The sequence below is a fragment of the Pongo abelii genome, chromosome 4 (genome assembly GCF_028885655.2).
Source record: "Pongo abelii isolate AG06213 chromosome 4, NHGRI_mPonAbe1-v2.0_pri, whole genome shotgun sequence".
Taxonomy (NCBI): Eukaryota; Metazoa; Chordata; class Mammalia; order Primates; family Hominidae; genus Pongo; species Pongo abelii.
The window spans coordinates 150,329,876-150,356,837 of NC_071989.2; the positions used below are offsets into that span (position 1 = coordinate 150,329,876).

The 26,962-nt window shown below is 40.7% G+C and overlaps 2 protein-coding genes across 8 annotated transcripts in view; one reads left to right on the forward strand and one right to left on the reverse strand.

Moving 5' to 3' along the window:
• Window positions 1–7,626, reverse strand: part of PCDH12 (protocadherin 12) — a 28,063-nt gene extending 20,437 nt beyond the window's left edge. The window contains exon 1 of the mRNA XM_024247072.3: window positions 7,491–7,626. The gene's annotated coding sequence lies outside the window, so the exon portion shown is untranslated. The remainder of the gene's footprint in view (window positions 1–7,490) is intronic.
• Window positions 2,786–26,959, forward strand: RNF14 (ring finger protein 14). 7 transcript variants are annotated; one of them, XM_054555070.2, is made up of 10 exons: window positions 2,786–2,880; window positions 6,586–7,050; window positions 8,588–8,761; window positions 11,377–11,536; window positions 12,599–12,750; window positions 16,086–16,613; window positions 17,906–18,134; window positions 21,161–21,333; window positions 22,582–22,712; window positions 25,518–26,959. In XM_054555070.2, exons 4-10 carry the CDS (start codon window positions 11,383–11,385, stop codon window positions 25,573–25,575), a joined length of 1,425 nt encoding a protein of 474 aa, XP_054411045.1. In that variant the 5' UTR covers window positions 2,786–2,880; window positions 6,586–7,050; window positions 8,588–8,761; window positions 11,377–11,382; the 3' UTR covers window positions 25,576–26,959.
• The last annotated feature ends 3 nt before the right edge of the window (window positions 26,960–26,962 follow it).

Here is a 26,962-nt window from a genome sequence, read left to right on the forward strand (position 1 = left end):
GGAATAATAGTAAAATGCCAGGTTGCGAGTATAAACATGATCATTCTGTGCCTATTATTGTAAATCAAATTTTACCTTGCATCAAAAGCACAGAAAACATTTTATACTGTCAGCCACCTCAAGCCCTTGTAGCAGTCTGTCTTTATATAACCCTGGGCTGACCTGACCTCAGTTATTGTTTAGGTTACACTGGACAGGGAAGCTGGTCACACAGGTAATCTGGCTATTTCTCCTTACAGACCCAGCTGACCACTTTCCTTGAGCCAAGTATTGACTTGGTCTAAGCATAGCAATGGAGTTAATGATGTGGGCCCAGGGCACCAATTGCCTGGGTTCAGGGATTGGCTCTGTAATTTACCATCTGTGTGACAATGGCAAGTCAATTAACTTATCTATGATCAGTTTCCTTAGCTTTAAAATAGGAATGATGATGATGATGACGGTGCTATGTTATAGGGTTGATGTCGGGTTTAGCTTAGTTAACATACAGCACTCAGAGTGGAGCCTGGGACATAAGCAGCACTTTAAGCGTTATTTATAATTGTGCTTCTAGTGTAGGCACTTCCAATTTTTTAGGATGAAGCCTCTTTTTTTTTATTTTGTTTTATTTTTTGAGACAGAGTCTCATTCTGTCGCCCAGGCTGGAGTGCAATGGTGCGATCTGGGCTCACTGCAACCTCTGCCTCTTGGATTCAAGTGATTCTCCTGTATCTGCCTCCCGAGTAGCTGGGATTACAGGTGCCCGCCACCAAGCCCAGCTTTTTTTTTTTTTTTTTTTTTTTTTTTTTGTATTTTTAGTAGAGGCGGGGTTTCACCACATTGGCCAGGCTGGTCTCAAACTCCTGATCTCAGGTGATCCACCTGCCTCAGCCTCCCAAAGTGCTGGGATAACAGGCATGGGCCACCACGCCTGGCCCGAAACCTCTATTTGTTTTTTTAAAACAATGTTTCAGATGCCAACATGATAATAGACTTTTAAGATCTACATGATGAGCAAATACACAATGACAAGAGACCGGCAAGAATTCAGGGACACTTCTGTACTGGGGTAGGGCTCATTACGGTTCAGTTTTATCCAAGAGTTGGGCAGGGTTTTCCTGTCCACACTGCTGCCCCTCTATGTTCAAGGGCTTGTTGCAGGAGTGCTTGTGAGTGGCGGCCATGGAAAAAGAGGCAGTCCCCCCTGGGATGGTGGATGAGTTCAGCAAAGTTTCTGGACAGTCACCAGATGCCAGTGATAGATGGGAACAAATGCAGGCACCGTCAGGTCTGCTAACCCCTATAGAAACAAGCCATAGTTTGTGACTCACTTCTACTCTCCACTCCATGGCCTGGGTCCCAACCTCAGGTCTAGGCTGTACACTGTAACCTCTCCTCTCCCTAGGCTCCGTCATCATCCGGTGTCCCTGGGGACAGGGGGTGGGAGTTGGGTCTCTTTCTCTGTCTGTGTTCTCATTCTCACCTATCCTTAAATCATAAACTCGAATCCTAACTTCCCCACGGCTTTCCTGTTTAGTTCTTAAGGCCAGAACTATTTTACTCTTTGTGAATTTGTTACAAAAAACCCTTATTCTCTTACAGGCTCCTGGAGAGAGTCAGACTGATGAGGAATTGGCTCTAACCCTGGCTCCACCACTGTGTGATACTGGCCAAACCTTAGTGCCTCCATCATCTTTAGCAAACTAGCACAGGAACAGAATACCACATATTCTCACTTGTAAGTGGAAGCTAAATGATGAGAACACATGGTCACAAAGTGGGGAACAACAGACACTGGGGCCTACTACAGAGTAGAGGATGAGAGGATGAGAGGAAAGAGAGGATCCGGAAGAATAATAAAGTACTAGACTTAATATTTTGTCACTGGGTGATGAAATAATCTGTACAACAAACCCCCGTGACACGAGTTTACCTACATAACAAACCTGCACATGTACCCATGAACTTAAAAGTTTAAAAAAAAAAAAAAGTGGCCCAGGCGCGGTGGCTCACATCTGTAGTCGTAGCACTTTGGGAGGCCGAAGCGGGTGGATCACTTGAGCCCAGGAGTTCAAGACCAGCCTGGGCAACATGGTGAAACCCCATCTCTACTAAAAATACAAAAATTAGCCAGGTGTGGTGGTGTGCACCTGGAATTCCAGCTACTCGGGAGGCTGAGGCACGAGAATCACTTGAACCCTCTACCGGGAGGCAGAGGTTGCAGTGAGCTGAGATTGCGCCACTGCACTCTAGCCTGGGTGAGAGAGTGAGACTCGGTCTCAAAAACAAAACAAAACCCCAAAGTATAATACATCTGACTTCAATTTTATGACATTGTTGTCTTTTATTACATCTTTTTATACTAAAAATAAATAAATAAAAATGTCATAAATAGTAATTGTGTAAATATAAAAGGCCTTATTAAAAAACAAATCTTAGTGCCTCAGTTTTCTCTTCTGTCAAGTGGGCACATAAAATTACCTAAGTCATAGGGTCCTGGGCATTTAAGTGAGAGAACGTACGTGAAATATTTAGCACAGTGGAGGGCTAGGCACACGGGGAGAGTGCAGTTTAAAAGACTAACCAGGCACAAGAGACCAAAGACACAAAAGTCTGTTATTTTCCTAGAGTCAAAAACAAAACTTATTAGAAGACTCTCTTTACCCAATCTTGTCCTCAAAATTGACTCTAAATCTTTAGTTCACTTTAAACATTCAGTAAATTTATTAACACTGCTTTGAAATTCTCTTTCTATTCTCTCTATCCTGTGACCTCTGACATGATGTCACAATTCACCTTCTGCTCTGACTTTGTAAGAATTTCCCAAGCTAGTTGGTGCATGGGCTTCCTCACTTTTTGCATCGATGAGGTCTCTGGTCTCCCCTCTCTGAGCACTCTGAGGTAGGGTTGCTGTGCGTTTTGCTCTTGGTCTAATTCCTTTGGCTAAACATGAATAATGATATTAATGAACGGCTTTGGAGATTCTTCTTCCTTCCTTTGCATTTTTCTGAGATATGTTTCTGGTTTTGGTATCTATTAGAAGGGTATTTTGGTTTCTGTTTTGTGACAATCAAGATTTATAGTACAGAAAATTAGAAGTGATTATTTCTATTTCAAGGTACTTCCTGTGGCAGGCAGGTAATCCCTTGGGTGCCCTGATTTACTCAGTTGGTTTTTTTCTCTCTCCTGGGTATAAGACCAACTACGTAATTTACAAAGCCCAGGGCAAAATAAAAATGCAGCATCTCATTCAAAAATTATCAAGAACTTCAAGAGGGTGACAGCACAGCATCAAATCAAGAGCAGGGCACTTCTTTTTTATTTTAATTTTTCCATAAGTTATTGGGGTACAGGTGGTATTTGGTTACATGAGTAAGTTCTTTAATGGTGATTTGTTAGATTTTGGTGCACTCATCACTCGAGTAGTATACACTGCACCCTATTTGTAGTCTTTTATCCTTCGTCCCCCTCTCATCCTTCCTCCTGAGTCCCCAAAGTCCATTGTATCATTCTTAAAGCAGGGCACTTCTAAATCTGGGGCCCTTCTAAGTGCAGGGCCCTGTGTGACTGCACGGGTTGCTGGCCCATGAATCTAATCCTGCCTGGGAGGCAATGGTGGTAAGAGCTTTAGAATCCTATAGGCTTGGGTTAGAGTCCTAGCTCTGCAAGTTACTCTTTTGGAGGAAGAAATATATGAAAAAGCGGACGCGGGAGCTTATTAGACTATGAGGAGCACATTAGTTCGATGAGTCCCAGGAGAAGGAGCCAACATTTCTGTATTCCACTTAAGTGCTGAGAACAGTGCTTTGTACCTAAAAAAAAATTTTAATTAAGATATAATTGACATGCAATAAAATTAACTCTTCAAAAGTATACAATCCAGTGGTTTCTAGTACACTCACAAAGTTATACAACTATCACTGCTCTCTAATTCCACAATATTTTCATCACCCAAGAAACCCCATATCTATTAGCAGTATCTATTAGCAGTCACTTCCCATTCCCTCCTGCCTTAGTTCCTGGCAACCACTAAACTACTTTTTGTCTCTATGGATTTGCCTATTCTGGACATTTCATATAAATTAAAAACAATGTATGGCTTTTTGTGTTTGACTTTTTTTTTTTTTTTTTTTTTTGAGACTGAGTCTCGCTGTTACCTAGGCTGGAGTGCAGTGACTCACTGTAACCTCTGTCTCCTGGGTTCAAATGATTCTCCTGCCTCAGCCTCCTGAGTAGCTGGGACTACAGACATGTGCCACCATGCCCGGCTAATTTTTGTATTTTTAGTAGAGACGGGGTTTCACTGTGTTGCCCAGGCTGGTCTAGAACTCCTGACCTCAGGTGATCCACCGGCCTCGACCTCCCAGTGTGCTAGGATTACAGGCGTGAGCTACCACACTCAGCCGTGTTTGACTTCTTTCACTTGGCATAATGTTTTCAAGGTTCATCCATGTTGCAGCATGTATTAAGTACTTCATTACTTTTTTTTATTTTGAGACAGGGTCTCATTCTGTCACCCAGGCTGGAGTGCAGTAGCACAATCTTGGTTCACTTCATTCCTTTTTATAGCTGAACAATATTCCATCGTATGAATATAACATTTTGTTGATTCATCTATTGATGGACATTTGGGTTGTTTCCATTTTTTGGCTGTTGTGAATACTGCTACTATGAACATTTGTCTACAAGTTTTTGTGCAAACATATGTTTTCAAGAGTGGAATTGCTAAGTCTTATTGTAACTATGTTCAACTTTTTGAGAACCTGCCAAACTGTTTTCCAAAATGGCTGCACCATTTTACGGTCCCATCAGCAGTATATGAAGGTTCCAATTTCTCCACATCCTCACCAATACTTGCTATTATCTGTCTTTTTAAAATAGCCATCCTAGTGGGTGTAAAGTGGTTTCTCATAGTGGTTTTCATTTGCATTTTTCTGATGACTAATGATGTTGGCCATCTTCTTATGTGCTTATGTGCTACTTACTTCTTATGTGCAAAGATATTTGCATATCTTCTCTGGAGAATAATCTATTCAGATCCCTTGCCTATTTTAAAATGGGATTATTTGTCTTTTTGTTATTGAGTTGCAGGAGTTATTTATAAATTTTGGATAAATGTACCTTTTATCCATATGTACCTTTGTCAGATACATATGATTTGCAAATATTTATTCTATTATGTGGGTTGTCTTTTCATTTTCTTGATAGTGTCTTTTTGTTACAGGAAAGGGGTCCCAATCCAGACCCCAAGAGAGGGTTCTTGGATCTCACACAAGAAATAATTCAGGGGGAGCCCATAAAGTGAAAGCAAGTTTATGAAGAAAGTGAAGGAATGAAAGAATGGCTACTCCATAGACAGAGCAAACCCCAAGGGCTGCTGGTTGCCCATTTTTTATGGTTATTTCCTGATGATATGCTAAACAAGTGGTGGATTATTCATGCCTCCCCTTTTTAGACCATATAGGGTAACTTACTGACATTGCCATGGCATTTGTAAACTGTTATGGCGCTGGTGGGAGTGTAGCAGTGAGGATGACCAGAGTTCACTCTGGTGGCCATCTTGGTTTTGGGGGGTTGTAGCCCGCTTCTTTACTGCAAGCTGTTTTATCAGTAAGATCTTTATAACCTGTATCTTGTGCCGATCTCCTATCTCATCCTGTGACTTGGAATTCCTAACTGTCTGGGAATGTAGCCTAGTAGGTTGCTCAGCCTTGTTTTACCCAGCCCCTACTCAAGATGAAGTTGCTCTGGTTCAAATGCCTCTGACATTTTGAAGCCCAAAAGTTTTTAGTTTTGGTGAATCCAATTTATGTGTTTTTTTCCTTTGATGCTTGTGCCTTTGGTTTCATATCTAGGAAACTATTGCCTAATCCAAGTTCACAAATATTTACTCCTATATTTTCTTCTAAGGGTTTTTTTTTTTTTTTTTTTTTTTTTGAGACGGAGTCTCACTCTATCGCCTAGGCTGGAGTGCAGTGGCGCGATCTCGGCTCACTGAAGCTCCGCCTCCCGGGTTCATGCCATTCTCCTGCCTCAGCCTCCCGAGTAGCTGGGACTACAGGTGCCCGCCACCACGGCCGGCTAATTTTTTGTATTTTTAGTAGAGACGGGGTTTCACCATGTTGGTCAGGCTAGTCTCGATCTCCTGACCTCGTGATCCACCCGCCTCAGCCTCCCAAAGTGCTGGGATTACAGGCGTGAGCCACCGCACCCGGCCTTCTAAGGGTTTTATAGTTTTAGTTCTTACATTTAGGTCGTTGATCCATATTTAGTTAATTTTTGCATATGGTGTGAGGTAGGAAGCCTTCTAAGGGTTTTATAGTTTTAGTTCTTACATTTAGGTCGTTGATCCATATTTAGTTAATTTTTGCATATGGTGTGAGGTAGGAAGCGTATAATTTTAATTCCTGCATAGCCTGACGATAATCATGTGACCCTTGGTAAGTTCTTGCACCTAAGTCTCAATTTCCTTATTTGTAAAGTGAGAATAACAAATGGTAGCTAAATCATAAGATTACAGTGAAGATAGAGAGACAATTTACGTAGAGCATTTATCACACTGCTTGAAGCATCCTAACTGCTCAATAAATGTGGTCGGTGTTACAGTTACAACATGAGCGATGAATGCGTGCTTCTACAGTGGAGTGCCAGAAAGACCGGCAGCATTTCTGAGAAGGTAAACGGGAAGAAGTAGGCTTGCTTAGTCCACTTAGAGAAGCAGGTCTGGGATTGTTGTGAGAGTCTCTGCCCTAGGTAGACCACTGCCTCATGATCCCCTCTAGAGATTGGTAAAAATTCGAATTCTCGGGCCCCATTAGAACTACTGAAAAGAGCCTCCAGTGAGCACAGGGCTCGCAGTGGTGGGGGTCACGGTGGTCGCGCCGGCAGCGCCGCCTTGGGCCTGCGGGAGGCGCCTGAGAGGCAGGGGCGACCACGGCGGCTGCGCAGAGTCCTCCCTACGCCGGCGGCCGCACCAGCGGGATCCGCCTGGCTCAGCTGACAGCTCCCGAGAACGGAACAGGCGGCGCGCCGGTTGAGCAGGGCGTCTCTAGGCCTGGTCGGCTGGCGGCGGTGAGTGGGCCCCAGGCAAGGGCGGAGGGCGGAACTTTGGGGTTCGGCACTGCCGGGAGGCCGGAAGGTACGGTGGGGATAGCTCTCTGGGCGCGCGAGGCAGAGAAGGGGACCGGGCCGGGACTGTACACTGGGCCTCAGTCCCTCAAATCCGGGACCGGGCGTCCGCAGCCCGGCTGGCCGGGACTCCCTTCGGGACGCTGAGGAGGAAGGGGAAGGTGTGGGCCCTGCTCCTTCGGGACGCCCCAGGCTGGCCAGCAGCTCACACGCCCGCATTGCGTCCTCTGATCCCAGCGTTGGGGCCGATAGCTAGCCTTGGGCCTGCTCCTGTTTTTGGGCAGTCGCCCAAACGACTCCGCACGCCGACTGGCGAGCTGAACCCAGACTAGGACACCCGAAGACCAAATGGATAGAATGAGAAGGAAATGGGGGTTAGCAACCTGAATTGAGGTACTGGATTCCAAGTGACAGCTTCACAAGCTTAAATCTTGTAGGGTAGGTCATGAGGAAGTGTTGAAACACTGCTTGGAGTAGAAGTTCTTAGCCCTGGCTGCATATTGGAATCACCTGGAGAACGTGGAAAACTACTGAGGCCTGAATTCATTGTTCTAGGGTGTGGCCTGGGTATTGAGATTTTAAAAAACAGCTCCTCAGAAGATTCTAATGTGCAGTCGGATGGAGAACACTAACCTAAAACCATAAACTGCATGAATGAATCTCTCATCCCATTTGCAAATGTTTTAACAGGAAGAAACAAAAAGCTTAATTCAATTAGCACCATATACTCCCACCTAGTAAAATAAAACAATGTGAAAGGACCTAATACAGTACATAGTAGGTGCTCAAGAAATATAAATTGATTCTGAACCTCATTCTTATCTCATTTGGGAGTTACACATCCGAGAATCTGGTTTTTAATTATGGTTTTGTATATAGTATTTTTGCATATAATTTTAGGGTGTTGATAGGATTCTCCGTAACCCATCTATAGACCATACTCCCTTTTCCCCTCACCCCAGTGAAGAAGCCTAGCTCTAAAGCATTTAGAATAAAACTTAAAAGTTTGTGTTTCTGTACTCTTGTTTTGTTGAAGTATTTTTCTGTTACCAAAATTAACCTTGAGTGCCACTGGCAGGATTAATTCATGAACAAGAGAGGAAAAACTGGAGGGGAATGGCAAATGAAGGAATACAAGAAGCAGAAGAGGAAAGGAGAAAAAACAAAACAAAAAACAAACTGAAGAGGTTGTTTGTTATGGGGCATGGTGTCCTGTCCTCTCATATGACCTTGGTATTCCTCCTTAGCTCCTCCCATGGCTGAGGGCAGACAGATAAAAAGTCCTCAGTCATTGCTGGGGACATGCAAATACTCCTTTAACCACATGGCTGAGTTAGCCTGCCCTAGGAGAGTAACATGCACCTGTAGATTAGGATTGGCTATGTGTTAGGATATGTTTGACTTAAGCGGTGATCATGGAAATTCAGAATTTTAATTTGGAGAGGGTCCTAACACCATCTTTTGTATTTCTTTTCTGCAGATGGCAGGATTTTCATAATATATGTAGTATGAGTTCCACATCTTGGCCTCTTACCCAGCTTCAGCAGTCTCAGCTCCACCAGTTAGAGAGTAAATGGGATTTGCATGAACTCCACTCTGAGCTGAAATACAGACTGTGGTGTTAATATCCTTTTCTTCTGATTGTTGTTAACAGGTACTAACTGACCTCAAGTAGAACATATAATTGTGTCTTAGGGATGCAGCTTAAGCAGAGCCATGAACTAACATCTCCTAGAAAAAAAGTGTTTTTTGAAAATGAAATCATTTTTAATTTCATAGTATGACCTTTTAGAATGTAAAAAATCCTAACTTTTTACTTATGTACATTTTAATTAAAAATATTTTAGTTGTGAGGGAGGATATTTGCAAATGCAATTGTAGTTCTATATTTTAATTGACTGGTAGTTTTTGTTTTATTAAAATGATTTTTGTAAATTCTCATTGCATATTTTTTCCACATTTAAATTATCTGAAATTGCTGTATCTTTCAGTTGATGCTATTTTAAAAAACATTGATTCATACTTTATTTTTTGAGACAAGGTCTTGCTCTGTCCCCCAGGCTGGAGTGCAGTGGTGCAAACACGGCTCACTGCAGCCTCAGCATCGAAGGCTCAAGCGATCCTCCTACCACAGTCACCTGAGTAGCTGGGACTACAGGCACACACCACCACACCTAGCTAATTTTTTATAGAGACAGGATCTTGCTATGTTGCCAGGGCTGATCTCAAACTGCTGGCCTCAAGCGATCCTCCTGCCTTGGCCCCACAAAGTGCTGGGATTACAGGCATGAGCCACCATATCCAGCCAGTTCATACTTTAATTGTAGCTAATTTCTTTCTTTCTTTTTTTTGGAGACAGAGTCTGTCTCTGTCACCCAGGCTGGAATGCAATGGTGCAATCTCAGCTCACTGCAACCTCTGCCTCCTGGATTCTAGTAATTCTCTAGTCTCGTGCCTCAGCCACCGAGTAGCTGGGATTACATGTGTGTACCACCACGCCCGGCTAATTTTTGTATTTTTAGTAGAGATGGGGTTTTGCTGTGTTGGCCAGGCTAGTCTTGAACTCTTGGCCTCAAGTGATCTGCCTGCCTTGGTCTCCCAAAGTGCTGGAATTAAAGACTTGAGCCACTGTGCCTGGGCCTTGTAGCTAAATTCTTAGTATTACCTAAAATAATGGTAAATCTTTCTTAAAATTTTTATCTTTTAAATATTCTTGAGTCATAATGGTAAATCTTAAAATCGGTGACTGCTTGGATTTGACAAAATCTATTATTTCAAAAATTTAATATTATTTTGCTGCTTGCTCAGTTATCTAATTTTCTTCCATAATATCTATGCCTGTAACATCCTCAAGCACTGTTTTCTCAACTGGGAGCAATTCTGCCTCCAACCCCCATCCTGCCCCAGGACCTGGCGCTATTTGGAGATTTTTTTTTTTTTTGAGACGGGGTCTCACTTTGTCAGTCAGGCTGGAGTGCAGTGGTGCTATCATGGCTCACTGCAGCCTCGACCTCCCAGGCTCAAGTGATCCTCCCATGTCAGCCCCCCAAGTAGCTGGGACCACAGGCGAGCACCACCACACCTGGCTAGATATTTTCAGTTGTCACAGCTCTTGTGGGTGGAAGCAGGCCGCTATTGGGTATCTAGTGGGTAAAAGCCAGGGGATGCTGTTAAGATTCTATAATGCACAACACAGCTCTCCAACAACAATTATTTACTCCAAAATATCAATAGAGCTGAAGCTAAGAAAACTTGCCCTAAAGATTCCTGTGGATTTAAAAAATTTACTTTTTTGTTTTTTTGAGACAGAGTCTCTGTCGCCCAGGCTGGAGTGCAGTGGTGCAATCTCGGCTCACTGCAACCTCTGCCTCCCACATTCAAGCAGTTCTCCTGCCTCAACCTCCCTAGTAGCTGGGATTACAGGGGTGCGCCACTACACCCAGCTAATTTTTGTATTTTTAGTAGAGATGGGATTTCACCATGTTGGCCAGGCTGGTCTCGAACTCCTGACTGCAGGTGATTTGCCCGCCTCAGCTTACCAAAGTGTTGGGATTACAGGCATGAGCCACCACGCCTGGCAAATTAACTTAAGGAAGGAGTGTAATATACTTTGACCACTTTTGCGAGCCAGGCACATTGCTAGGTTCAGTGGACAAGTCCAAGTAAATTTGTGATGTGTCCTTTTCAAAGAAAATTTTCAAATTGTGCTTTTTTTCCTCTAATTCAGTCATAAAATATCTAACTGATAAGATCAGGAATTAGAAGTACCACAACCATCCCTTTTGAAAAAGACTATTAATATTGCAAAACTAATGGAATGCCAGATATGGCTGTCATTTTTGGTTTAGGAGAAAAGTGATAATATCGATTAATTCTTTGCAGTTGTTTGTGCCATTAAGCTTTTTCCACCTCTGTGCATTTTCTTTTCTTTTTTTTTTTTTTGAGACGGAGTTTCGCTCTTGTCGCCCAGGCTAGAGTGCAGTGGTGCGATGTTGGCTCACTGCAGTCTCCACCTCCCGGTTCAAGCGATTCTCCTGTCTCAGCCTCCCAAGTAGCTGGGATTATAGGCACCTGCCACCATGCCTGGCTAATTTTTGTATTTTTAGTAGAGATGGGGTTTCACCATGTTGGCCAGGCTAGTCTCGAACTCCTGACCTCAGGTGATCTGCCCGCCTCGGCCTCCCAAAGTGTTGGGATTACAGGTGTGAGCCACCACACCCGGCCAGCCTCTGTGCATTTTCTGTTCTTAACTGATTTTAATGTTTTCAGGTCCTTATGTCGTCAGAAGATCGAGAAGCTCAGGAGGATGAATTGCTGGCCCTGGCAAGTATTTACGATGGAGATGAATTTAGAAAAGCAGAGTCTGTCCAAGGTGGAGAAACCAGGATCTATTTGGATTTGCCACAGAATTTCAAGATATTTGTGAGCGGTTAGTTAATAATTTCTTAAACAGATTTTTCTATTATTCTTTATTTCTTAGTGTACCTTAAACTATTTGTCATTTTGTGTTTATAGGCATTAGTGATAGGTGGTAGTATTACAGATGTAATGCATGTTTCTGTTTTAAATGAAAATTGCAATGAGGGGCAAGCAGTTTTCAATTTGATTCTACCTTTTTGATCACTGAAGAGGGATATTGTCCTGCATATTTCATACATCCTAGTCTGCTAACTAGCAGTTTATCAGCCGTGAGTCATTGGCTGTTACGTAGTAATAATCAAAGAGAAAATGAATGTATGTGAAAACACTTAGAAATTTTCAAGTACAGTGGTGGTGGTTAATAATATTTGGTTTCCAGAATCATTTCAACTATTATAAACATATGACACATACTATTACTCTGTGACCTTTTGCTTCAGAAAAAACAAAACTGCTGCTTTTGATACAGACATTTACAGAAGACTTTGATGCACACTTTCTCAAAATGTTTCTACTATAAAGGGATTGAGTAAAGAACGTAAGTGTGGTAATTTAAATGAAACTTTGATTGTGAGAGTGTTGTGTGCTTTATCATATCCTCAAACCTGAGATCATTGTGTTGGCACAAATTTTCCCAACTGATTCATGGGTAGTTGAGACATGCTGGTCTAAGTGGGACATGCTGGTCTAAGTAGGTCATGCTGTTCAATGGAAATGAACATCTTTTCTCTAGATTGTGTCTTTAATCATCTACTGTAAACCAAACCACAACAAAACAAACATTGTGTGTTCCTTGGTCATTAGTGTTAGGAATTGTACCCAGAAGTGTATACAAGAATAAGTTGTAGTATTTTCATTATACATTTCATGGTGCTGAGTAGATTTTTCAAGGGCTTACAAGATTTTTTTTAAGGTGGTGGCTACCAAGTTAAAATTAGGAAATAGAAAGTGCTTTGGGGGAGGGTTTTTATCCCTCAACTAAAGCATTAAGTCTTTCTTGAGTGCTGCTCAACAGTAGTGGACACTCAAGTGTTGACCAACTGATCCTTTCTAATCTTTGTTTTTGGTTCAGGCAATTCAAATGAGTGTCTCCAGAATAGTGGCTTTGAATACACCATTTGCTTTCTGCCTCCACTTGTGCTGAACTTTGAACTGCCACCAGATTATCCATCCTCTTCCCCACCTTCATTCACACTTAGTGGCAAATGGCTGTCACCAACTCAGGTTAGACTTGAAACTTAATTTTTCCTATCCATTTTTAGAAACTTAAAAATCATCTTTAATTGAAGACTATCTTAATGATCTTGAATTCAGTGCATGAAAAACAAATGGCTTTGGTTTTGTAATTTTTTTCCCTTGCCTTGGTGAATCCTGATGTTAAGAAATTGAAAATGTTTGGTGTTTTAAAAAGGAATGGCAGTAATTAAAACAATCATGAATTGTAGTAGGAGTAATTTTTAATCAAGTATATTATTTCTTTTCTTATCTTGCTATTTTCCTGTTTAATCTGTATTATAATGGAGACTCTGAGGTCTTCCTCATTTTCCTTAGATATTAATACTACTTTTTTCTTAGTTTCTTATCCATTCCTTAAATGAAAGATTCCATTGTAATTAGGACTAAAAATTGAGCTAATGTAGTTATAATAAGCAAATTTTCTGAGTGAATACAATAACTGATTTTCTTTGTAAAAATCTGTATTGATAACAAATAACAGCCAACTGGTATCACATAGACATAAATGCATACAAGTAGAAATGTGTATAGTTCCTGTAGATATCTCAGTAAGGCTTGAGGCCTTATGTTAATTAAGCACCTCATTTCCTCTGGGTTATATATACTTTTCTGGTAACAACCTCAACTCTTGATTGAGACATAAATATGGCTTGAAGCTAAATATAAATAATATAAAGCATTCTGGGAGAGATAATGAATCAGCAGCTGCTTTTCTAGAAGTCATAATGAAGATTGATAGACTGATGTGTATTAAGAGAAAAGCTCAGCCTGTGCAACATGGCAAAACCCAATTTCTACAAAAAATACAAAAATTAGCCAAGAGTGGTGGTGCGTCCCTGTAATCCCAGCTACTTGGGAGGCTGAGGTGGGAGGATCACTTGAGCCTGGGTGGCAGAGATTGCAGTGAGCCAAGATTGAGCCACTGCACTCCAGCCTGGGTGACAGAGAGAGACCCTGTCTCAAAAAAAAGAAAAAAAAAAAAACCCACAAAAGCTGTCGGAGTTGCTGACCTCAAGGAATAGCTCATTAGTTTTTCTCTTTGGATCATAGAGTTTTCATTCCCCCATCCACCAATCTAATCTTTTAAGTGAGAGTACTTTCGCAAACTAGAGCTTATGGTTTAAAAGCAAAATTAAACCTTAAAAAGGATAACACAGGTAGAATAAAAAGGAGTATTACCTTACATTCTAATGTCTGTGCCAGAGGCAACAGATGCAAGACAGTTGATTTGTCCAGAAATATCAAGACTGTTTGGCATTTAGGCTACTGATAATTGGCTGAATTATTTAGATTTTCATAGTCCTGTTTCACCAGAGAGCTTTTCATACTTCACATCACGCATGTGTGTGCATGCACACACACACGCACAAAACAGGGACAGATTAACTGGATGCGTGGTTGTGGTTTCAGATTCCAGCTAACCAGCATCTACTTAATGCTGGATTTGGGGGCGGGGGTGTGTGCTGGGGAAGAGAGTTGTTTTATGTGTTACAGCTAAAATTACAGTAGAATTCTTTATCAAATAAATGTTTATGCATATAATTAACATTTTAATTGGTCTCTTATGTTCCTTCTTGGTTCAGTTCTTGTTTGTTGCTGTACGCTGATTCCTTGGCATTATGACTCTCACCTGTTAATGGTGAAATTGACACATAGAGCTGTCATTCCCTGAATTGGGGTGGGTAGACAGAGGGAAGTGGTTTTAGTTTTCTAAAACCTTATTCCTTATTCCTCCCCCAATATACTTACACAGTCTCTTTCCCGTCCCTCTTCCATTTACATGCATTCCAGCTGCCTTTCTCTCTCTCTCTTTTTTTTTTTTTTTTTTTTTGAGATGGAGTCTTGCTCTGTCACCCAGGCTGGAGCACAGGGGCGCAGTCTCAGTTCACTATAACCTCTGCCTAGTGGGTTCAAGTGGTTGTCCTGCCTCAGCCTCCTGAGTAGCTGGGAATACAGGCGCCCGCCACCACACCTGGCTAATTTTTTGTATTTTTTAGTAGAGACAGTGTTTCACCATGTTGGCCAGGCTGATCACCAACCCCTGACCTCAGGTGATCCACCCGCCTTGGCCTCCCAGAGTTCTGGGATTACAGGCATGAGCCACCACTCCCGGCCCCAGCTGCCTCTCTTGAGAAGGGACTGGGGTAGAAAAGAGGTTGGAGAATGGCTTCTTCATAGGACTTGGTAGCTCACACAGCACTCAGAGCTTCCGTTTTAGTATTTATCACATTTTACAGATTTTAGCAGATTTCTCAAAAGCATGGTTGATTTATAAGGATATTTATGCAAATGTGAAAAATCATTAGTTGTTCAATCTTAACTCATCAATAAGTATTTAAGGTGGTACCTATGCAGGGTTTAGTCAGTGGCACTACACAGAGTGTGAGAAACAGAAAATCTGGTCCCTTTTCATTTGTCATTTAAATTTACAAAATTTGTTTGCCATCTGGAAGGCATATTTTTGGATGTTTACCTAAAAAAGAAAAGCTGCTTATAATTCCTGTGCTCTAGTTATAAATATTTTATATTTCTAATGGAAAATCCTCTTACATTTGCCTTTCAAATTGAACAGACCAGTTTTAAAGAGGAAAATTCCAAATAATTTAACTTTGGTTGCTTAGCTTAGGAAGTGTAAGCTTTCTCTATGGCTGCCAAACCTTGCTGAGGGCTTGTGATTAGGACCAGGGTCAATATCAGGCAGCTTCCCTCCATTAACCAGGATCTGATATAAGCCTAGATTGCTTACTTAAAAGCAGTTTGTAAATCTGAACAAGGACTCTGAGGTTGAATTCTGTTAGTGATTGTTTCAGATGAGTTGACTTTTTGATAAAACTGAAAGAATTAATTTTAAAACTTGGATAGTGTTTTTAAACTATTCTTTTTCTAACCATTATTCTAGGATACCAACAGGGCTAGGACTCCTAATGGAAGAAAAATAGTTTATTTTTAGAACTAGATCTCTTTGTCCTACATGAGGTATATGGCAGTACTAAAAGATTAAAGAACAGAAGAAAGTCTTCCATTTCAGTGGCTAAAATGTACAGCTATTTCTCTACCTTACGGAGTCTTGCTATTTCTCTTGTTCTCATGGTACTTCTTGCTTCTGACTTTGTGTTCTACTCTGGCTCATGTTGCCGAATAGTTTAAGAAGTGCTCCAGTAAGAATGTTTGTACTGTTTTATAGCACAGTGTATCACAGCAGTAAAAAATAGTGTTAGAATAAGGGCCTAACTTGCAAGTGGAAGAGATTTCTAGGGAAACCAGGAGTTGGCAGCAGCATCATCTTTCCAAACTCACCAACATCTTCATGTGTTTTCTCCTAGCTATCTGCTCTATGCAAGCACTTAGACAACCTATGGGAAGAACACCGTGGCAGCGTGGTCCTGTTTGCCTGGATGCAATTTCTTAAGGAAGAGACCCTAGCATACTTGAATATTGTCTCTCCTTTTGAGCTCAAGATTGGTTCTCAGAAAAAAGTGCAGAGAAGGACAGCTCAAGCTTCTCCCAACACAGAGCTAGATTTTGGAGGAGCTGCTGGATCTAATGTAGACCAAGAGGAAATTGTGGATGAGAGAGCTGTGCAGGATGTGGAATCACTGTCAAATCTGATCCAGGAAATCTTGGACTTTGATCAAGCTCAGCAGATAAAATGCTTTAATAGTAAATTGTTCCTGTGCAATATCTGTTTCTGTGAGAAGCTGGGTAGTGAATGCATGTACTTCTTGGAGTGCAGGCATGTGTACTGCAAAGCCTGTCTGAAGGACTACTTTGAAATCCAGATCAGAGATGGCCAGGTTCAATGCCTCAACTGCCCAGAACCAAAGTGCCCTTCGGTGGCCACTCCTGGTCAGGTAACTGTTTACCCTGCTGATGGTTGCCTCCTAATTCTCTTCCATAAATGGAGATATCATCTCAGGAACTTCCTTGATAGGGCTCATGGGGCAGTCTGAGGCCTTGGAGCCAGCCCACAAGTTGTTTTGCTGTATCCATTAAGAATGCTATGGTCTTAGTCTACTGCTTAAGCAAATGGAATGCTTCCTTTGGCCTTGCAATGGGCAAGGATGAGTGTTAAAGTGGTTATTAAGTAATTGTGATAATTTACTTTGTATATCTGCTAGGATCCCATAAACCTTGGGGAATCACTAGCTTATTCTTGTGTGAGGTTGGGATCTGAAGGGGACATCTCTTAGAATGATGAACCAACTTTTTTATAGACTTCAGCAGAAGTACAGCCTACTTAGGTTTTGTTGTTGTTGTTGTTGTTTTGTTTTGTTTTGTTTTGTTTTGTTTGAGACGGAGTCTTGCTGTATCACCTAGGATGGAGTGCAGGGGCATAATCTCAGCTCACGGCAGCCTCTGCCTCCAAGGTTCAAGTGATTTCCTGCCTCAGCCTCCCAAGTAGCTGGGATTACAGGCACCCGCCACCATGACTGGCTAATTTTTTTTGTATTTTTAGTAGAGACGGGGTTTCACCATGTTGGCCAGGCTGGTCTTGAACTCCTGACCTCAAGTGATCCTCCCACTTCGGCCTCCCAAAGTGTTGGGATTACAGGCGTGAGCCACTGCGCCTGGTCAGTTTTTTGTTTTCTTATTAAAGCATAATTTTACTTAAAATAAACTACACATTTAAATCATACAAGGCTAGCATGGTAGCTTACACCTATAATCCCAGCACTTTGGGAGGCCAAGATAGGAGGATCGCTTGAGGCTAGGGGTTTAAAACCAGCCTGTGCAAAATAGCATGACTCCATGTCTTAAAAAAAAAATCAGGCATGATGGCAAGTGCCTGTTGTCCTAGCTACTTGGGAAGCTGAGGTAGAGAATCATTTGAGCCCAGGAGTTCAAGGCTGCAGTGAGCTATGATTGCACCACTGCACTCCAGTCTGGACGACAGAGTAAGACCCCATCTCTAAAGAAATAAAACTAAAATATAAAATAAATTGGACACTTTGCTTAGTTTTAACAAATGTGTAGACCCCTATAATTGTCATTTCAGTCAAAATGTACTTGGTTTGAATTTGAAGTGAAAGAGAGGTTTTAATTTATGTGCCCATCTGGTTTACACTAGCATCCTAAGAATCTCCTCAGGTTCAGAACTGGTTGTGGAATCATCAAACCTATGGTGTTTTGTATTTCCCTCCAGGTCAAAGAGTTAGTGGAAGCAGAGTTATTTGCCCGTTATGACCGCCTTCTCCTCCAGTCCTCCTTGGACCTGATGGCAGATGTGGTGTACTGCCCCCGGCCGTGCTGCCAGCTGCCTGTGATGCAGGAGCCTGGCTGCACCATGGGTATCTGCTCTAGCTGCAATTTTGCCTTCTGTACTTTGTGCAGGTTGACCTACCATGGGGTCTCTCCATGTAAGGTGACTGCAGGTATGTTTTAACTGTGAACCCAAACCCCCATCCCCAATCTCTCCCTCACATTTCACTCTACTACCAGGGCCTTATGACTTCATTCTTCAATTTGGAAGTATTCATTTAGCAGATATTTCTGTGTCACTGACTGTCTCAGGCCTTGGGGCTGTGGTAGTGACCAGAAGAGAGAAAATCTCTGCCCTCATGGAACTTACATTCTACTAGGGGAGACAGGAAAACAAAATAAGGATATTAGGTGGTGGTAAGTGCTGAAGAGGCAGAAGAAATAAAGCAAGGACAGGATATTAAGTGTTCTGAAGGGGAGGGGACTTGGGATTTTAGTTAGAGAAAACAGGGGAGGCCTCACTGGCAAAGTGGTTTAAGTAAAGACTTGAAGGAGGTAAGAAAAACTGTGCAGATACCAGGGAGGAACATTCCAGGAGAAGGAATGGCGTGGGAAATTCTATATACGAACATGGAATAATGTAGATCCTGGATGGCCAGTGCAGGGCATCTAAGCTGCCATTCTTGTCTCCATGGCACATGTGTTTGACTAGTCATCAAATGCTTTCTCCTTGAGCCCAGAGAGGCCTCAGAATCTCCCTCAACATGGCACTTCGGAAAACTACCCTCTGATGAAGTAGACACAGGAGTGAAATGTGTTTGCCATTTCCAGTCTAGATAAGGAATCATAAATCAGGCCCTTAACGTCGATTTAATTGGACTTTGGTGGCTTAGTCTTTTTCGGACTAACAGGGATAATGATAACAGCTACCTCACAAAATCGCACTAGAGCAGATAACAATAACTTCACAGGGTTATTCTAAGGATGAAGGGAACGAATATCGTGCTATTCAAAATTGTTATATTTGTTACACTGGTCTATAATGAGATATAGAAATTGAGAGGGTTAGAAACTTTTATAGTGATTTCACATAATTTTATGTCAAATCTAATAAAAATTTAGACTTTTTTTCATTTTTCTAATAATTGATTGTTAGCTGACTGTGATGGTGCACACCTGTAGTTCTAGCTATTCGGAAGGCTACAGCAGGAGGATCTTTTGAGCCTCAGTTGAGACTAGCTTGGGCAACGTAGTGAGACTCTGCTTCTAAAAAAATTAAATCAAGCAAACCTGATTATATCTTATAAAAGTGTTGATCTTTGATGTATTAGAGAAAAAAAACTGGGCCTTTACCATAAATAGTTTGAGAAACAGTGGGCTAATACATGTAAAATGCAGAATGGGGCTGGGCATAGTGGCTCACCTCTGTAATCTCAGCACTTTGGGAGGCCAAGGTGGGCGGATTGCTTGAGTCCAGGAGTTTGACACCATGGCAAAACCCCGTGTCTACAAAAAAATACAAAAATTAACGAGGTGTGGTGGTGCACATCTGTAGTCTCAGCCACTCAGGTTGCTGAGGCGGGAGGATCGCTTGAACCCAGGAGGTAGAGGCTGCAGTGAGCCAGATTGCGCCACTGCACTCCAGCCTGGGGGACAGAGTGGGACCGTGTCTCAAAAAAAAAAAAAGAGGAAAAATAAAAATAGTAATTATTAATGCTATTATTATTGTAGTTATTACTTGCTAATGTTAGCAGACTGTCATTATTTCCAAGAAAGTACCATGAAAGGAAAGACTGAGTAGATAATTTCAGTTGCCTCAGGCAGCATCTTGTGGAAGGTAAGGCCAGATGGGATGGAGAACTTAGCAAAGTATAATATAAGCCTTTACTTTAGACTTCTGTAACCTTTTCATTAAAAGTCGACAGTACATTTCAGGTGTTTCACAGCATTCAGGGAAGAAATTGAAGATAGACTCAGGGCTTTAGCGAAATTAGGAATCTCTCCCTCTCTTTGTATGTATATATTATATAAAATATGAAATACTAATAATTTTATTATTTTGGAAAGACTAAAGCAATATAACCTTTGTCCTTAAGATGCCTAGGAACACAAAATGCATTGAATTATTAGAGGGATGAGATTTACATTGCTTCACTGCTACATTGAAGTAGAGGTGATGGAGCTGTGGGAATGTACTACACAGAGAATTCACAGGTGAAAGCAAAGAGTGGAGATAGGATATAGGATTCTATATCAGAAGATGTCTTTTGCTTTAAAAGGGAGATAGACTTCCAAATAATGTGAGGAAAGTAAACTGATAAAATAACTAGAACATTGTTGAGAAAACTCTTTAATTAATTGTGTTGAAAAATTAAGGTAATAGAACTGTGAACAAAAGCCTTTTGTCTGCAAGTAAAGCCTTTGGGATTGGTTACCTGTTCCATTTCAGTTAAATGATAAAGCAGTAGAAGCCAGATTGAAGAGTATCGAGGGAAAACTTTTCAGCACCTATAGCAAAGCATAGTACAGGGTGAGACTTGGGTGGTAAGTTTTATTCACTGATTTTTTTTTTTACACAGAATTGAAGAGGTAGTCTTTGCCCTTAAGCCAAAGGTGCCTTTGTGTTTGGTAGGCCTCTTCATTATCAAACAGTGAATGGTGCTGACTTAGTGGAAAAATCAATGTCTGTTTCAACCTTTGTGTCTTCTAGATAAGTCAGTCTTTAACTGCATACTTCTAGTTGCATAAACATACCAACATTAAGAAATCAAAATCAAAGGAAAAAAATAGCCTATCTTATTCTACCACTTTTAGCAGATACATCTTTTCTAGTTGGGGGATTCCTTTCCATTTATTATCATTTGTGCATGTATAATTTTTACTGGGTTATAACATAAATATACTTTTTTTCTGGATTCTGTGATGAGTGTTTTAATTGGGTTGTAGCGAACCTAATTATGTTTTTAATAATTGAATATTATGTCATTAAATGGCTCTTCCAAACATAATTATTTCCTTAGAAATTTAATTTTTTTGCCATTGTTATATGCATCTCCATGCATATGACTTCGGATTATTTCCTTATGATAAAGTTCTAGGAATAACATTATTGAATAGTCGAAGATTATAGCCATTTTTAATGATTTTTAGTCAGCATTACAAAGTTATATAAAAGTTAATTTTCCATTTCACTTTGTAGAAAAATTAATGGACTTACGAAATGAATACCTGCAAGCAGATGAGGCTAATAAAAGACTTTTGGATCAAAGGTATGGTAAGAGAGTGATTCAGAAGGCACTGGAAGAGATGGAAAGTAAGGAGTGGCTAGAGAAGAACTCAAAGAGCTGCCCATGTTGTGGAACTCCCATAGAGGTAAATGTTTTGGGACAGACTTGGAGGCCATCAGACTTGCAAGGATGTTATGATTACCTTAAGAAGCCTTACTAGTCAATTTTATGATTTATAAAACACATGCTGGTATTATTACACCTTCTTACGTGGAAGGTGGAAATTTCACTACTAGATCTTGTTATCGACCTTAAATGTTTGTAGACTTCCCTTTTCAAAGTGTTTGCTTACAGTGACCATTGTTCTCACATTGTATCCACCTCAAAATTGAATGGGTTGTAAGGAGGGCATACTAGAGCTATGGTCAACTCTTACCTCATCTATGTGATTAAAAAAAATCAAATCTGATCTCTCAGAACTATGTATCCTGGAATGCTGCACACCTGTTTAAGATACACTCAGGAATTAATTTGAGTCAAAATAATTAGATCTATTACTTCTTGACAAAAATCTTAATATGTTTTAAAATCAAAATACATCTTTGCATTTGATTCTGTTGTTCTAATCTGTTATGTCTGAACTGAACATAGTGGGCTCCAGTTAAGGAAACTGGGACTATATGTAATCACTTTTTTTTTTTTTTTTTTTTGATACTGAGTCTCTCTTGCCCAGGCTGGAGTACAGTAGTGCCATCTCAGCTAACTGCAATCCCCGCCTCCCAGGTTCAAGGAATTTTCATGCCTCAGCCTCCCGAGTAGCTGGGATTACAGGCGCCAGCCACCACACCTGGCTAATTTTTGTATTTTTAGTAGAGACAGGGTTTCACCATGTTGGCCAGGCTGGTCTCGAACTCCTGACCTCAAATGACTCGCTCACCTTGGCTTCCCAAAGTGCTAGGATTACAGGCATGAGCCACCACACCTGGCCATATAATCACTTTTGACATACCTTAGCCCTATGACAGAGTGGAGGACTTGGTACCAAATATTTACTTAGATTTCTGTAAAAATTAAAAACCCAAACATTACATCCAAACATTTTAATATTAATCTAACTACATTTTCCAGTTATATGTGTGTGATTTTTATCTACTGCTTGTCAGAAGAGATTGTGTCAAGTAACTAGTTGTAGTAACACTAGCTATTTTCTGTATTTTACTTCTAATGCAAAATAGAAAGTATTACATAGTCATCAGTGTGTTACATTGATATCTCAACCCTGCATAAGAAAAGGGAGAAGACCAGGACAATGTTGTACTGAATCATTTTGGCATGTGCTGTCTCTTCTGCTTTTACAGCCTTGATATTTTTCTCTTTCTGTCCTTCCCACCAGAAATTAGATGGATGTAACAAGATGACATGTACTGGCTGTATGCAATATTTCTGTTGGATTTGCATGGGTTCTCTCTCTAGGGCAAACCCTTACAAACATTTCAATGATCCTGGTTCACCATGTTTTAACCGGTATGTATACACAGAACTCCTTAGGCTCACCAGCAATTTTTGGTACTTGATTTGCAGACCACAAATCCAGTGTTTTATTTAAGTACTTGGACTTATTTAGAGAATTCTCTTACATGTTTTCCCCTATAAAGGAATTTTTATATTATTTTCTCAAAAATGAGTTTTATAATGAGAATATACACCATCTGGAAGTTTTTATAGTGAAAGTTTTCAAACACAGAAAATTTGAAAGGATAGGACTATGAATAGTAGGATACTTTCCACCCAAATTAACAGTTGATAGTACTTTGCCATATTTGTTCCCTTAATATTTTTACTGAACTACATGAAGTTGGAGTTATGATAATGCTTCAACTCTAAATATTTCCACGTTTCTCCTAAGATAAGGAAAATGCTTCTACATAATGACAGTACTTTTAAAAAATTTAATGATAGTGGCATACTATTATCTAGTAAACAAACATATTTGAAACTTCCTAATTATTTCTGAAAATATCTTTTAAAGCTAGTTGATTGAACCAGAATCTAAACAAGTTCAGTCATTGTATTTGGTTCTATCTCTTTAGTCTCTTAATACAGAAAAGCTTTGGCCCACCTTTTTTGTGTGTGTGTTTTGTGAACATTCACTTTTTTTTTTTTTTTTTTTGAGTCAGAGTCTCACTCTGTCGCCCAGGCTGGAGTGTAGTGGTGCTATCTCGGCTCACTGCAAGCTCCGCCTTCTGGGTTCCTGCCATTCTGCCTCAGCCTCCTGAGTAGCTGGGACTACAGGCGCCTGCCACCACGCCCGGCTAATTTTTTTGTATTTTTAGTAGAGACGGGGTTTCACCATGTTAGCCAGGATGGTCTCGATCTCCTGACCTCGTGATCTGCCCACCTCGGCCTCCCAAAGTGCTGGGATTACAGGCGTGAGCCACCACACCCGGCCGAACATTCACTTTTTGAAGAGTCCAGGCCAGTTGTCTTATATAATGTCTTACCTTCTAGAGTTTTATTTGTCCATGGTGTCCTTTAGCTTGTTTCTCTTATTTGCTATAAACTGGAAGTTAGGTCTAGACTGAAGTTTGATTAGATTTAGAATAACATTTTTTATGCTGATAATTCATGAGGAGTGATGTGTATTCCGTATTGGATCACATCAAGAGGTCCATGATGTCCCTCATTAGTGTGGTGCTCAGTTCTACAGTTTGCTTTATTGTAAAGGCACGTTTTCCATTTTGTTATTAGGAAGTAATCTGTGGGGTGATTCCTTGGCACAATGTGAATATCCTGTTCTCCAAGAGCTCTCCACTTTCAGCATCAGTTGATGATCTTTGTTAAGAGGTGTCTGTTAAGTAAACACATTGGTATTGTGAAACTGTAAGAGAAATTGAAGAAACAAGCCCTGCCATGAACTATTCGGAATCTAGTGTTGGAAATTGCATAAATTGTAGATAACATAAGGAAAGGAAGACAAATTGACAGCTACAAAACATTCTACAAATGGAGGGTGCAAGGACTGTGAAGATAGAATGGAGTGATGAGCATGTAATAGTAATAATAGTGTCTTGAAAGAGTTCAGTTTAAATTGCCTGACTTCCCCAGTCTTGGCTTGTTCCATGTATTGTATACGCTGAATATCAGTTTTGTGATACCCATCCCCCATTATTGTTTATCCTTGGCCCTGGAAAATTTGTCTGGATTCTAAAAGGACTGTTTTGTTCGTTTGTTTTAATTTGGAAAGGAGAGCTTTATTTCTTATAAAGAGTTGAAGCCGGCAAGGTGGCCATTATGACAGGTTGGGAAGCATAGTCTTCAGCGAGAAGCTGGAAACAGACACTTTAAGGATGGGAAGAGGAAGACAGGGATTTATGCCCTACAAGATAGCCAGATATACATATTCAGTAAGGTATAGGAGGAGTCATGAATATTTATGAAAGGAGAAATACGCTGCATGTGCAGTTGAGCTTCATTACCCTTCAGGGGACCCATGTTCAAAAAATGGTGGCATAAGCATGATCTCTGAGGGAGTTCTCTGATATCAAAAGGTGAAGCAGAGAACACGAAAACCTCAGTACACATCGTCCATAGACTGGCTAGAACCACTCCATGGTCAGTGGTCTATTGGCAGGAAGAAATGCTGGTTGGTTTTTGTGCCAAAACTGCAGAAGGGAGGGGCAGCGTCAGGTGGTTGGTTGATATCAGCGGTGGAGCAAGTCTTCCCAAAGGGTTGGTTTGAACGCTTAGGGAAAGAAAGCCTAATGGTGGTCAGTGAGGGAAGGGGGTATGACCAGGTGTGTCTGGCCTCCCATCCCGTCATGGCCGGGAACTGTTTTCAGGGTTTATCTGGGGTTCCCTTGGCCAGGAGAGGGTCTGTTCAGTTGGTTGTGGGGCTTAGGGTATCATTTTTATTTCTCATTTTCCCCTTTTTGGCTGAGATTTGCCAGAGGCAGCATTGATAGTCAAACTTATTTTGTCCCATATCATTGCTGGAGTGGTGTGGCTAACCTGCCTCGCCTCCATCTAGGCCCTCAGTGGGACCCCTATGGCCAAGGGACTTAAGGCCAAAAGACAGCCAATTAAATCTTCCAGGCCAGTGGGAATGGAGCTGGACAGGTACTCATCCACCTTAAATGGGCCATTCTTAACCAACTTTAGGGTAGATTGTTTAGAGGGACCCATATTTCAGCCCTCCTCAGTGCAATGATTAAAGGAGAAGAAAAGATATACAAAAATGTTATAACAGTACAAAAAATATTTTTCAGCAGAGAGGCAATTTATATTGTTTCATTCAAGTGTATAAAAATGTACCTTTTTTAATGCTTCCAGGCTGTTTTATGCTGTGGATGTTGATGACGATATTTGGGAAGATGAGGTTGAAGACTAGTTAACTACTGCTCAAGATATGGAAGTGGATTGTTTTTCCCTAATCTTTCGTCAAGTACACAAAGTAACTTTGCGGGATATTTAGGGTACTATTCATTCACTCATCCTGCGTAGAAGATATGGAAGAACAAGGTTTATATTTTCATGTGGTACTACTGAAGAAGGTGCATTCATACATTTTTTAATGTAAGTTGAGAAAAATTAGAAGCCAAAGGTTCAGAAAATGAAACTACAGAATATTAAATATTATAATGTGCCCAAAGCTCTGAATAGTTAAAAATTAAATATTTATTTTCTTCCCCAAGCTTTAGGTAAGGAGAAGAGGGGTCAAGAGTTAAACTTAGAGACCCTTTGTCTCTGAGAAGCATCCTTCTAAGACATTCTGTTGGAGTTCCCTCAGTACTATTCCTTACAACTGGAGTGGGTAGAAGCCTTATGAAAATTATACTGAGAACCTGATCTCATTTACTCCATGTTAGTCACATTCCTACCAACCTAAATTTCTGCCAAGTCAGTTCTCTTTGGAGGAAGCCCTTTACTCTGTAACTGACTGGATGGTCCAGTGTCATTTTTATCTGCTTTTCAGAATGGAAATTTATAATATAAATATATGTTTTAATACCACAAACAGTGTGGGGCACTTGATATTTATTAGTGGTGTATATGGTCCACTGGTTTCAGGCCAAATCTAGAATTTAGTGATACTGGCTCAGAAGAATTTAAGTTCTATTCAACTTTCCTGGGTGTTAGAACAAGTCATTCAAAATGACTTGTCTTTGCTACTTTTGTTCCACATTCTCTTTCTTTACCTTTGCCCTACCTTCTGTTTGTAAGGATGATTTTAATATTAATTCCAGGAACACATGTTTTTATTTCCTCTGCTGGAATAGGAGAAAGCTTAATATATTCCCAAGCTGAATGTTCTTGAATTATCTGCATTTACCACTGTATATGCATATAGTGACATTATAACCTGTCTATACTACAGCAGTTCCAGTCCTAACTTTCTGAATTATTTTTAAAGATCTTCTCTAACAAGCTATGGAAATTTGGCTTCATACTCATTTTTTTGCAACAGCAGTGTTCTGGGTGATAATTTTGAATTGATACCTGTTCCTTTTTCTGGGTTTTGTTGGCTTTTTGAAAAATTGTCTTTCCTTATCATTGGTGGGAGGCTTGGTAGCAAAGTAACATTTTTTGGAAAAGAGGACAGAAAAATTGAACTGCAGCTTGAGAACGTATTCTTTTTTTCCTACTTTGTCATTGCAAATTGAGGAATCACTTTTAACTGTTTTAGGTGTGTGTGTCCAGAGTGAGCAAGGACTATGTTTTTGGATTGTCAAAGAGGATGCTTAATCTTAAAATAAAAATAAATTTAAAAATCATCT

Coding starts and splice junctions, on each gene's coding strand:
- RNF14 (XM_054555070.2), top strand. CDS start 11,383: ATGTCGTCAGAAGATCGAGAAGCTCAGGAGGATGAATTGCTGGCCCTG. Junction 11,537..12,598: donor TTTCAAGATATTTGTGAGCG/GTTAGTTAATAA, acceptor TTTTTGGTTCAG/GCAATTCAAATGAGTGTCTC. Junction 22,713..25,517: donor GGTTCACCATGTTTTAACCG/GTATGTATACAC, acceptor TAATGCTTCCAG/GCTGTTTTATGCTGTGGATG.